The sequence below is a fragment of the Dermacentor albipictus genome, chromosome 6 (genome assembly GCF_038994185.2).
Source record: "Dermacentor albipictus isolate Rhodes 1998 colony chromosome 6, USDA_Dalb.pri_finalv2, whole genome shotgun sequence".
Taxonomy (NCBI): Eukaryota; Metazoa; Arthropoda; class Arachnida; order Ixodida; family Ixodidae; genus Dermacentor; species Dermacentor albipictus.
In genome coordinates this window covers 28,446,588-28,458,854 of record NC_091826.1, presented here as the reverse complement: position 1 = coordinate 28,458,854, position 12,267 = coordinate 28,446,588, and the positions used below count along the sequence as shown (strand labels likewise).

Below are 12,267 nucleotides of genomic sequence, written 5' to 3'. Positions count from 1 at the left end.
TATTTCCTCAACTTATCAATTAAAGGACCCATTTTTTTTACAATATGAGAACAAAGTATAGGTCATTTCCTGCGAGGAGTATTACTAACTTGACGCTAAAGGTTTGCGTGGTTCAGGTGACGAACGCGGGGGACACCGACGCCCAAACACGAAACGTACAATGACCTCGCGCTACTCTTTGTAAGTTGCGCAGGTCTCGGGTCCACATGTGACTACCCACGCAGCACGATCTTACGTAATTTGACAGCAGCGCAACATTCAGCGTCACACCATGGCCATAACCCCCTGCCAAAGCCGGCCTTTTAGAGCACAAAAAAAGTTTCTTCAAACTTACCGTAGTCTGCTTGGCCAACGATTCCGGGTAAACTCCAAATCCAAGTGAGTGCGATTAAAGCGATACTGCGACAACAAACACCTTGCGTGAATTGAGAACTCGTGGCCATTTTAGCGGTTCACAACACTGGGCGTGCGCTAAGACGTACGTATTCCGGACTACGGAGGTACACGCGATGCCAGAAAGTTTCCTGAAGAGACACGCACGCCGAAGGCAGCAAGCTCGCTGTTCGATCGGGAAAGAAGGAGGTTCTCGGTCGCAGCTGTTTGCGCGCCGGCGCGCAGAGCCAAACTGAGAGTCGTCCCCGCTCTTCGCTCGCAGCGCCCCCTTGCGGAAAGCGCCGGTGGGAGCGCTCGCGTAGTGCGCCGTCACGAGGAAGGAGCACATATATTTTACTACAGTTAGAATCATCGTCTTTGCTGGGTTCGTTTGCTAATAGCGTGAGATAAGCAGCCCAAACCATGGTTTCGTACTTAACACTCAGCGTAAAATATTCCGTTCGTTCGTTCGTTCGTTCGTTCGTTCGTTCGTTTGTTTGTTTGTTTGTTTGTTTGTTTGTTTGTTTGTTTGTTCCTCACAGTTGGCCTCTGAGATTAAGCGTATTCGTCGACAATATTCAGAATTGAGAACTTGCATTGGGTTGGAGAGAACGCTTCGGGTGATGTGTGCTATGAAAGTTGTGTGGGCGTTATCAAACTAAGCTGTGTCGTTTAATGACAATATTTATTGAACATTGCTTGAAAAGCATTTCAAGAGCGTTAGAAGCGCATGTTGCGAACCACGTACGCTGTTTGCCCGACGTCCTGAAAGAACTGAATGTTCAAAAAAAAATTATCTTGAAGGAATAAGGAACATAATATGAGTGACATGCTGCTAAAGTTTTAAGAGCGTTAGGTAAATACGAGCATTATCAAGATTTCGTAGGGCAATATTTCTCTTGTGGAACGTTGCCCTTCTCCCTATGCCATAAGCGCAAATTAGCTCGCGTTCAACTTGACAGGACGTCAACTTTTTTAAATCTATCTTCTCGCATTTCTATCACAGAGCCTAGATAGTATGCAAGCGGAATTTGTAAACATGCCTGCGTAGCGCGAACTGCTGGTGGTGCCACCTAGTATTGCAAAACAATACCACGTGCGGATTGCAGTGAGCGGTGTGTTTTTGGAGCGCCATAGAAAATGGCTTTCCGCAAAATGAGACCGCCTGTTGTCTTGCCTTCTTTGAAAACCCCAGAGGGAACTATGACGACGAACCTGCTCCAGTCCGCGTCGTTGCTGTTGAGGACGCAGGTGTTTACTGATTGACGAGGCGACGGATTCCTTAGGGCCTGTTTACGCTCGAGCCGCCCATCTCCGCAAGCCCCCCCACACGCGAGCGGTCACGCGAAAAATTGCACATATCGAACACTTGCTCACAAATTTCCACTTACACTGTGTTCATAGTGTAACCCGTACACATTGTGAACGGAAATTTGTGCACAAGTGTTCGCTATGTGCAATTTTTTGCGTGACCGCACGCGTGCGGTGCGGCTTGCGGCGATGGGCAGCTCGAGCGTAAACAGGCCCTTAGAACATCGCCGCACAAGGGCGGTCACTGTGGCGCCGGCGATCGCGGTTTATGACGACCCCCCTTTCAAAACAGGGCAGGTAGAACGCGCGCTAGCAAGCGGCAAATCTTCTTCAGCACCCAGCCTGGATGGCATCACTCTTCCCATACTAAAATCACTAATCGCTTACCACCCTAATTTCTTTTCTTTCATTTTTTTTCCAATTCGACTTTGACTTGGCTATTTCCCCCGCAAGTGGAGAAAAGGTCGCGTAATGTTCATTTCCAAGCCCAACAGACCATCGGATGACACATCCTCCCACCGACCGATTGTAATCAAATCCCTTTGTTGGCAAAATTTTGGAACGTCCGCAAAATTAATGACTCTATTTTTTCTTGCGCGCTTGCGGCCTGCTTCACAAAAATCAATTCAGATCAGATTCAATTCAGCGCCGTCTCGGCTTTGCATCAGCTTCGTCAAAATTGACATCATTTCAAAAAAGTCAAATGTCCCGGCTATTCTCATTTCACTGGATTTTTAAAGGGGGCTTTCGATTGCGTCTGGCACCGACTGGTTCTCGAATTTACGGAAAAAACACGGGCACCCAAACAATCTGTTCTACCTCCTCCGTTCCTTTCTCTTGGGTCACCTTGTCATCTTTCGTTCTCCCACCGGATAGGTGTCTACACGGCCTACGTTGGGCAGCCCCGCTGGGCTCGCCCATTAGCCCATTGTTGTGGAACATAGTAATGTCCGGCCTGCTCGATATTCCCCTTGCCGCCTGAAGTACGCTTGCAGGCTTATGCGGACGATACGGTCATCATCGTCCCGGGCGAGAGTAGAGCGACTATTGAGCGCTCTGCAGCTTTAGTCTTAAGCCGCGTGGAGTAGTGGTATCCGCAAGTGCGAGTGTTGGTCAGCGTGCAGAAATCTTTCGTTGTGGCTTTTCCACATGGCAGTGCCGCGGTGAGCGGCCCACTGTTAAAAGTATGCATGGGTGATGGCAGGCTTCAACACAAGGAAACCATTAAAATTTTAGGCGTGGTGTTTGATCTAGTGCGCGAAATGGTGCGAAGCAATATGGTTTTTACGAGGGTCATTGCAGCACATGAAGCCAGAAGCAATGCTCTCCATCAGTTCATCTAACAGTTACTTATATATATAAAAACTGAAATGTTATAAGCATGGGCCTATTATTGTAATGGTTCGAAAGCGAACTGGTCCCGCTCCCTTCGCGTGATTGCACTGAATCCTGCCTTTGTCCGCGTAGCGCTGACAGAAGCGCGATTCTGTCCAATCACGACAAAGCAAGCAAGACTATATTTGCATTTCGAATTCTTATACCGCGTGGCCCCAAGATACGTGCTTTCAACGAAGGTTTCGATTATTTTGGTGGAAATGATGACAATCATTTCTGTCCCCGATTTTGGTTTTTCGTATTGCTACGGCACAATATGTGCAATCACGAAAGGCCAGCAGTGTGAAGACGACGATGACGATTTAGAAGCTAGCGCGGGCTGTTGCCTCTTGGCCAAGCGCAGCGTATTTTCCTTGTAAATATATTTGTACACAGCTTGTCGTCTGCGTCTTCCTACGTAACATATTTGGTGGAGGTGGACGTTCCCTGTACCTCGTCACGGAGCTTCGCAGTGGACGGTACGTCGAGCCTACCTTCAGGCTTCCGGCGCCGCCAACCCGACTCCACCGGCTCCGACACCTGCCGCCACTTCGACGACCTACATCACCCTCTCCGCTCCCCGTGATCCTGGCGTATTCTCGGCAAAAGATGGGGAAGACGTCGAGGACTGGATCAGCCTTTACGAACACGTCAGCCGCAATAACCGGTGGGACCCAACTATCATGCTCGCCAACGTCGTCTTTTACCTCGGTGGCACACCTCGAGTTTGGTATCAGACGCACGAAGATGAGCTGACCAGCTGGGATTCGCTTAAGCAAAAGCTTCGAGACTTGTTCGGCAACCCCTACGGTCACCAACTTGCCGCGCAGAAGGCGCTTTCCGGTCGTGTGCAGACGTCGACGGAGCCCTACGTCACGTACATTCAGGACGTCTTGGCTCTGTGCCGCAAAGTTGACACCCACATGACTGAGTCAGACAAGGTTTCCCACATCCTCAAAGGCATTGCCGATGACGCCTTCAACTTGCTCGTTTGCAACAACGTAGCCACGGTGGATGCTGTTATAAAAGAGTGCCGCCGCCTGGAACTCGCCAAAAGCCGACGTATTGACCAGCAGTTTGCCCGTCTGCCCAACACCCCAGCGACATCTTCCTGTGCCGACGCTCCTCGTCCCAACAACACTGCCGATGTTACCAGGATCGTCCGGCGTGAGATCGAGGCCGCCTATCCGGCTGCCTTCGACTCCAGTCCCACCCCCACATCTGCAGTCACGGTCTCACTGATCCAGGCAGTTGTCCGCCAGGAGTTTCAAAACTTGGGTCTTCACACCATCTGCTCGGCCCATCGCCCTGATACCCGCCCGGCTTCTTCGATTTCGCCCCGTCCCGCATCTTCTTACCCACCACGTTTCCGCAACCCATCTGAATGGCGCACTGCTGACGACAAGCCTATTTGTTTCCACTGCCATCGAATCGGGCACATTTCTCGGCACTGTCGTAGTCGCTGGAGTTCCCCGATCCGGTCTACTTCTACTGCCTACTCTCGCCCCTCTGGTGGCCCTTCTCGTCCCTATGCCGCACGCTCCGATAATGCCGCCACTGATTCTCCTGCAACGAACCGCCCCTATTCTCGTTCGCCTTCGCCCCAACGACGACAATCTCGCTCTCCCCAGCCCCGTCGCTCCTATTCGCCGACTCCCTTCGGACGCCGCTCCCAGCCGGAAAACTAGACGATGCAGCGCCTCGAGGTGACGCTGCATTGCCCCCTACGCCGCCAAATCCTCTACTGACTTTGCCCACTCATCTGAACCTTATTGACGTGCCAGTCGACGGTGTTTCTGTGTCTGCTCTCATAGACACTGGGGCGCATTTGTCCGTAATGAGCGCTGACCTTCGTAACCGGCTCAGGAAAATTATCACGCCCGCCACGACGCCTCTTGTCCGTGTCGCCGATGGCGGAACAGCCCCCGTCATTGGTATGTGTACCGCCCGCGTCTCCTTCGCCGATCGCTCAACAATCGTGCTGTTCACAGTCATCGCCCACTGTCCCCACGACCTCATCCTCGGTTTAGACTTCCTCTCCGCACATTCTGCTCTCATCGATTGTTCCGCCAGTACTCTCCGCCTTGACCTGCCTGTTCTGGATCCTGCTGAACCACACCCCAGTCGCCTCAGTTCCGCCGACTTCGTTCGCTTGCCACCTTCGGCACTGACCTACGTTGACCTAGTGTCATCCCCACCGGTCCCACGACACTTCATCCGATACTCCTCTCCCATCGCAGTCGACAAATTGTACCATCGCTGACTTCCGGAAAATGATTGCCCCCGACTTGCCCTCCGAGCACGCTCGTGAACTCTACCGCGTTCTGTTTTCCTACCACGATATTTTTGACTTTAACGATCGTCCTTTAGCCCAAACTACAGCTGTCAAACATCGCATTAATACCGGCGATGCCCCTCCTATTCATCGCCGCCCGTATCGAGTGTCACCAGCTGAGCGTCAAGTTATTCACGCAGAAGTTCGCAAAATGCTTGCCAAGCACATTATTGAACCGTCATGTAGTCCTTGGGCGTCACCGGTTGTGCTGGTAAAAAAGAAGGATGGCTCATGGCGCTTTTGCGTGGATTATCGGCACCTTAACAGGGTTACCAAAAAGGACGTGTATCCCCTACCTCGGATTGATGACGCCCTTGACTGCCTCCACGGTGCTCGCTATTTCTCCTCTATTGACCTTCGCTCCGGCTATTGGCAGATTGCCGTGGACGATCTCGAGCGCGAGAAGACTGCCTTTGTAACACCCGACGGTCTTTATCAATTCAAGGTAATGCCGTTCGGCCTATGTAACGCTCCTGCCACTTTTGAACGCATGATGGACTCCCTTCTTCACGGTTTCAAATGGTCCACGTGCTTGTGCTACTTGGACGACGTTATCGTATTCTCCCCAACGTTCGCTACGCACCTCGAGCGCCTCTCAGCGGTCCTGGACGTTTTTCGGCGAGCCGGTCTGCAACTCAACGCATCGAAGTGCCAATTCGGCCGTCGCCAGATTACCGTCCTTGGACATCTCGTTGACGCGAACGGAGTGCAACCGGACCCAGGCAAGATCCATGCTGTTACGCACTTCCCTGTTCCGAAGTGTGTCAAGGATGTGCGCAGCTTCATCGGCCTTTGTTCGTACTTCCGCCGTTTCGTGAGGAATTTCGCCGCCATAGCACGACCACTAACCGACCTTTTGAAAAAAGACGCTCCTTTCCAGTGGGGCGATAACGAGGCCTCTGCATTCTCTCATCTAATCGACATTCTCACAACGCCTCCCGTTCTGGCCCATTTCGATCCTTCTGCGCCTACCGAAGTCCGTACTGATGCCAGCGGTCACGGAATTGGAGCAGTACTGGCACAACGCCAGCGTGGCCACGACCGTGTTATCGCTTACGCCAGCAGGCTCCTCTCGCCCGCGGAGCGCAACTATTCCATCACTGAGCGTGAGTGTCTGGCCCTAGTTTGGGCGGTTGCGAAATTCCGCCCATACTTATATGGCCGATCCTTTTCCGTTGTCACAGACCATCACGTGCTTTGTTGGTTATGCTCATTGAAAGACCCTTCAGGACGACTTGGTCGCTGGGCCTTACGCCTCCAAGAATATTCGTTCTCTGTCACCTACAAATCTGGCCGACTACACAAGGACGCTGACTGCCTGTCTCGCTACCCGGTTGACGAGCCTGACGACGCCGACAGTAGTACCGCCGACGGCATTTTCTCTGTGTCTGCCTTCGCTGACATCGCCGATGAGCAGTACCGAGACCTATCGCTGCGAGTACTCATCGAGCGTCTGCGCTCTACACCTACCGACGCATCCGTTCGCCGATATGTCCTCCAGGGTGGCATTCTGTACCGAAGGAGCTTCCTCCCTGATGGCCCTGATCTTCTTCTTGTCGTGCCAAAACATCTACGACAGACTGTGCTCTTTGAGATGCATTATGCACCCACTGCAGGACATCTTGGGGTAACCCGCACGTACGACCGCGTCCGCCGCCGCTTCTATTGGCCTGGTCTCGCTCGCTCCGTTCGACGCTATGTTGCTGCCTGTGATCCCTGCCAGCGTCGGAAGACACCTCAGGTGCTACCTGCCGGTCATCTCCAGCCGATCACCATCCCTGTGGAACCGTTCTTTCGTGTTGGATTAGACCTGCTCGGTCCCTTTCCCACGTCATCCTCTGGGAACAAATGGGTAGCCGTCGCGACTGATTACGCCACCCGATACGCTATCACTCGGGCTCTCCCTACCAGCTGCGCCACTGACGTCGCGGACTTTCTCTTGCGTGAAATTATCTTGCTTCATGGCGCCCCGCGACAGCTGCTTACTGACCGTGGTCGAAACTTCCTCTCGAAAGTTATCGCTGACATTGTGCGTTCCTGCTCCATTCAACACAAACTGACTACTTCATACCATCCTCAAACCAATGGCCTGACAGAGCGGTTAAACCGTACTCTTACCGATATGCTGGCCAAGTACGTTTCTAAGGACCACCACGACTGGGACATTGCCCTTCCTTACGTAACATTTGCGTACAATTCTTCCCGGCACGACACCGCCGGATTTTCTCCCTTTTATCTACTGTACGGTCGCGAACCTACCTTGCCCCTAGACACGGCACTTCCTCCTGCTGCGGTCTCAACAAGCGAGTATGCGCGCGACGCCATCGCCCTCGCCGACCATGCACGCCAGCTTGCCCGTGCTCGACTTACAGCCTCACAGACCACTCAGCAGTGTCAGTACAACGCCCGCCGTCGTGACGTACAGTTTTCACCTGGTGCGCTCGTGCTCCTGTGGTCGCCCTCTCGTCACGTCGGCCTTTCAGAGAAGCTTCTTTCGCGATACACAGGGCCCTACCGCGTGCTGCGCCAGGTGACGCCTGTGTCTTACGAAATTGCTCCTGTGGGCTCAAGCTCGTCCTCTCCTGTGGCATCTAGTGATGTCGTACACGTCAGTAGGCTCAAGGCCTACTACACTGCTTCCGAGTCCGATCTTTAGTCGCTCCGGGACGGCGCTTTTGCAGCAGGGGGTAGTGCTACGGCACAATATGTGCGATCACGAAAGGCCAGCAGTGTGAAGACGACGACGACGATTTCGAAGCTAGCGCGGGCTGTTGCCTCTTGGCCAAGCGCAGCGTATTTTCCTTGTAAATATATTTGTACACAGCTTGTCGTCTGCGTCTTCCTACGTAACAGTATATATTCACACTCCACAGAAGGAATACATAGACAGTTATCACTTTTGAAAATATCCTGCCCTCTATATTCTGTCAAGTTGCGCATTAGAGGAAAGTTACCATAATGCGTTTCCTAGAATTCTGTGATCTAGGTTACGACTTTCCTAAGATTTTTTCCAGGACCTCTGCGCTAACTTGCCTAAGTGTTGGGCTGCGTCGGTCCGCGATAAAGGTATTGAAACAAGGGTTGCTCCCTCGTGTGCTTTTCTAGCAGCTTCGTCAGCGAGGTCGTTGCCGGAGATACCGCAATGACCAGGCAGCCACTGAAACACGACGTCGTGTCCTTTCGCGATCATGAGATGGTGCATTTCTCGTATCTCCGACACGAGTTGTTCACATGACCCGCGACGAAGAGATGCCAGAAGACATTGTAAGGCCTCCTTGGAATCGCAGAATATAGCCCACCGATTAGCCGGTTGGTTATTAATATAATCAACGGCACCTCGGAGGGCAACAAGCTCCGAACCAGTCGATGTTGTCACTCTTTGACAATGGAGAAGTGGCACACATCTGAATTCACTCACCATCGCTTGCATTCCCTCGATCCCTCTATGCAACTGCGGCTGTTACCAGGTCTTCGGCGAAATGAGGAAACAGTGCTGTGCCGCTTACGTTTGGGAGTCGCATTCACAAATGCTTATGCATTTCTGATTGGAATGGCTGATAGCGCCGAGTGCAATGCCTGCGGTGTCGAGGAAACCATAGAACACCTACTGTGCTACTGCCCATCTTATGAAAGCGAAAGGCAAGACCTCTGCACAGCTCTCAATCAGCTAGATGGGAAGCCGTTCACCTTGAAGAAGATCCTGGGACCATGGCCTCGCATATCGCAGCTACAAAAGGCCACAAAAGCGCTGCTGCGATATTTGAAAGCGACCGGATTGAGTGAGCGCCTGTGATTTGGACTGAGTGACCGACTGATATCTCCAGTGGACTTTCTCTTCTTTTATCTTTCCGTCCCCCTTTCCCTTTCCCCAGTGTAGGGTAGCCAACCGGGCTCAGTCCTGGTTAACCTCCCTGCCTTTCTTTTATCATTTTCTCTCTCTTCCAGGACCTCTGAAAATATTAACAATGCCAGTAGTACTAGTAAGCCGAGAAAATTGTATTTTCTATTGATATTTTTCTATTTCGAGGACGGACGGAGGTGCAGGGCCGAAGTAAAAAGGGTGAGTTATTTATACGAGGAGCCGATGCATGGCGACTGTTGTATTCTCCCATTAAAGGCAGCTACATGGACAGGAAGATCATATGTCATCATTATACATCACACCAGACTCGTAGACCACCAAAGAGGTCGTGTTGCTCCTCGAATGCACAATGTAGGCCCTTTGTTGGGACTGCGGCCTGCGTCGTGTTGTCAACAGAGAAACACCAGCAATTCAGCTTATGACGGAACAACCCGAAGCAGGAGAGAGTGCACGCGAAGTTGCGTGCACTGCTCTCTTTGCTTGGGCCCGCTTCTCCCCGAGCGTGCGTTTAGATTGCTTTAGTGCAATCTCTAGGTATACCTCTGTAGTACCCTGCAACGCTGTTGAAGTCTAAAGGTAGTGCAATTTTAGTATGGGGAGAAGCGACGACGCTATCGATACGCGGGAGAGTGGGGCAAGGAAATACAGGTCAGGTGACTTTACGCAAGTCTGCTACCGTTAATGCGAGTTGAGAGATGGGACAGGGGAAAGATATATATATATATATATATATATATATATATATATATATATATATATATATATATATATATGCTTCGCCTCGAGACATTGCCGAAGTTCTTGTGTGGCTTTCTGGACCTATGGGCTGTGAAGCCAGGCTCCCAGGACTTTTGATTCGGTAAAAGGCCGATGGTACAGCATGCTCAAGGCGTGCTGGAGAGTCGGGCTTTGTCCTTCGGGGCGGCAAAAATGGCGGGAAGGCGTGCTCGGTATAGTCTTCTTACATCTGCACTGACCGCACATGGATGAGTTCGCCATTTTTGTGTGATGGCTGTATCAGTCGTTGGAGGCAATCCGCTCCATCCGACACAGCAGCGTTGCGTAATGTTGCGACTGAATCGGTAGCAACTCCGATTGGTATTGATTGGCTATTGGGCAGGAGACTAGAATGATGCTTCCGCTCCTATCGCCGCTTCAACAAATTTCGCTTCATTTTTCTGCTTGCCCGATTCATGATATTTATCACAAAGTTAACATTCACCTCCATCCCTCATGTAATACCCCGTATTATATTACAGGGGGCATTACATGAATGTTACACTGTGTATATATATATATATATATATATATATATATATATATATATATATATATATATATATATATATATATATATATATATATATAACCTTGCCACCTCTCCAGTATAATTAACTCGCTTTAAAAGTCAACAATTGAAATTATAGCACCGAAAATACCACACCACATTCTCCGCTCACTGCCACGCACAATGTTGTAAGCCCAGCACTTTGCAATGGCAGGAACTACGTATTCTCCACTTATTATCACGCCCAGCGTTATCTAATTTTTTTCTTTTCAGCTAAATCCACATGCTTACTAGTCAGATTTTACATTCAAGGAGTTAGGCTTGAGTGCTGCTTTTTGTTTTTGTTCCGTTGCACTACACAGGAAGTACAACGAAAGAACTTTTGTGTCTGAAATACTGCACAAAGAGACTGCAGATAAGAAGCACGTAGTGGCGTCGTACTGCAAGATGAGCTGATCTAATCATGTGGAGTCATTGCGCTATTCATTTCTTACGGTGAACCAGCGAGGACCGCAGCCACTCAGCCACTGGCGCGTATTCTTTTTCAATGTTCAGCTACGCTGTTAGGTGAGAGATGACCCGCCATGGTCGCTGAGGAGCTATGGCCTCTCGCTGGGCTGCGCTTGAGGTCACGGGTGTGATTCCTGTCCCGGTGGTTGCATTCTGATGGGCACGGAATGCATAAACGCTCGCGTAAAGGCCAGAATACACGGAGCGAATATGCGACGAATAGACGGCGTTCGACGCCCGGCGTCGGAGAAAACGTCGTTCGCCGCCGATCTAGCTGGCGCAGGAAAATTCGTCGGGCGTCGACGATACCGGAAGCGGCAAACGAGCCGGCGCCCCAAAGCGAGCCAATCAGGTCTCTCTATCCGCCCCTACTTCCGACTAGGCTTCCCCGCTTGTGCGTGTATCCCGATCCCGCTCTATCGTTCACGCCGGTCTCCCGCTTTTCGTATTCACGGCATGCAAAGCGGCGCGGCTGGAATTTAACGGCAAGTCAATTTCGGCTGTTCAGAAGCGTGCCGCGCGTGCGTTGAGCCGCAGAACAGAGCCGCGGAGTTGGAGGAGCCGAAAGTTGTTTACCCGCCCAGTGTTGCTTGTCACAACGCATAGCATCGCCGCTTGCTTCAAACTACATCGGCACATGAATGTCTCAAACACATAAAAAACACTAGAAATCACTTCTAAACGAAATTTAACGCGTTTTTAGAGTGTTCCGCAATTCAAAAGCGATAATAGTTGTCGTTAAAGCTTTTTTTGTGTGTGTCATGTGTTTTACAGCTCATTTGCCTCGTCTAGCCACACCGATAACAACGCAGCGACTTGCCGGCGGCGGCCGCCGTGTCTTCGCTCCATGTAGCGCAGCCCGACGATCATACGGCGTCACGCCGCGGCTGATTTTCTGCCGCCCGAACTTCGTCGTGAAAGTTCGCTTCATGTATCCTGGCCTTAACGTGCATTGGGCGTACGTTAGAGAACCGCAGGTGGTTAAAATTAATGCGCAGTCCACCGCTACGGAGTGCCTCCTAATTATCTCGTGGATTTGGCACGTATTATCCCACACTTAATGAATTGTCATTAAACTACGAAAGAACAAAAGACTGGCCTGCATCGTGCAGAATGCTGGTATCTTAAAATACTTACCCAGGTAGTGTTTAATTAATTATGAATAATAGGTAATAAATAATTACATTATTTAGTAATGCTCACAGTCAACAGTTT

General features: G+C 50.9%; 2 protein-coding genes across 3 annotated transcripts in view; one reads left to right on the top strand and one right to left on the bottom strand.

Annotated features, from left to right (window-relative positions):
- LOC135905092 (uncharacterized) overlaps positions 1-600 on the bottom strand; it is a 101,801-nt gene extending 101,201 nt beyond the window's left edge. The window contains exon 1 of the mRNA XM_065436076.1: positions 335-600. Within this exon, the coding sequence (XP_065292148.1) occupies positions 335-443 (109 nt within the window). The 5' untranslated portion in view covers positions 444-600. The remainder of the gene's footprint in view (positions 1-334) is intronic.
- The window catches only part of LOC135905091 (A.superbus venom factor 1-like), a 312,000-nt gene that overhangs the window by 106,817 nt on the left and 192,916 nt on the right, over positions 1-12,267 (top strand). The window lies entirely within an intron of this gene.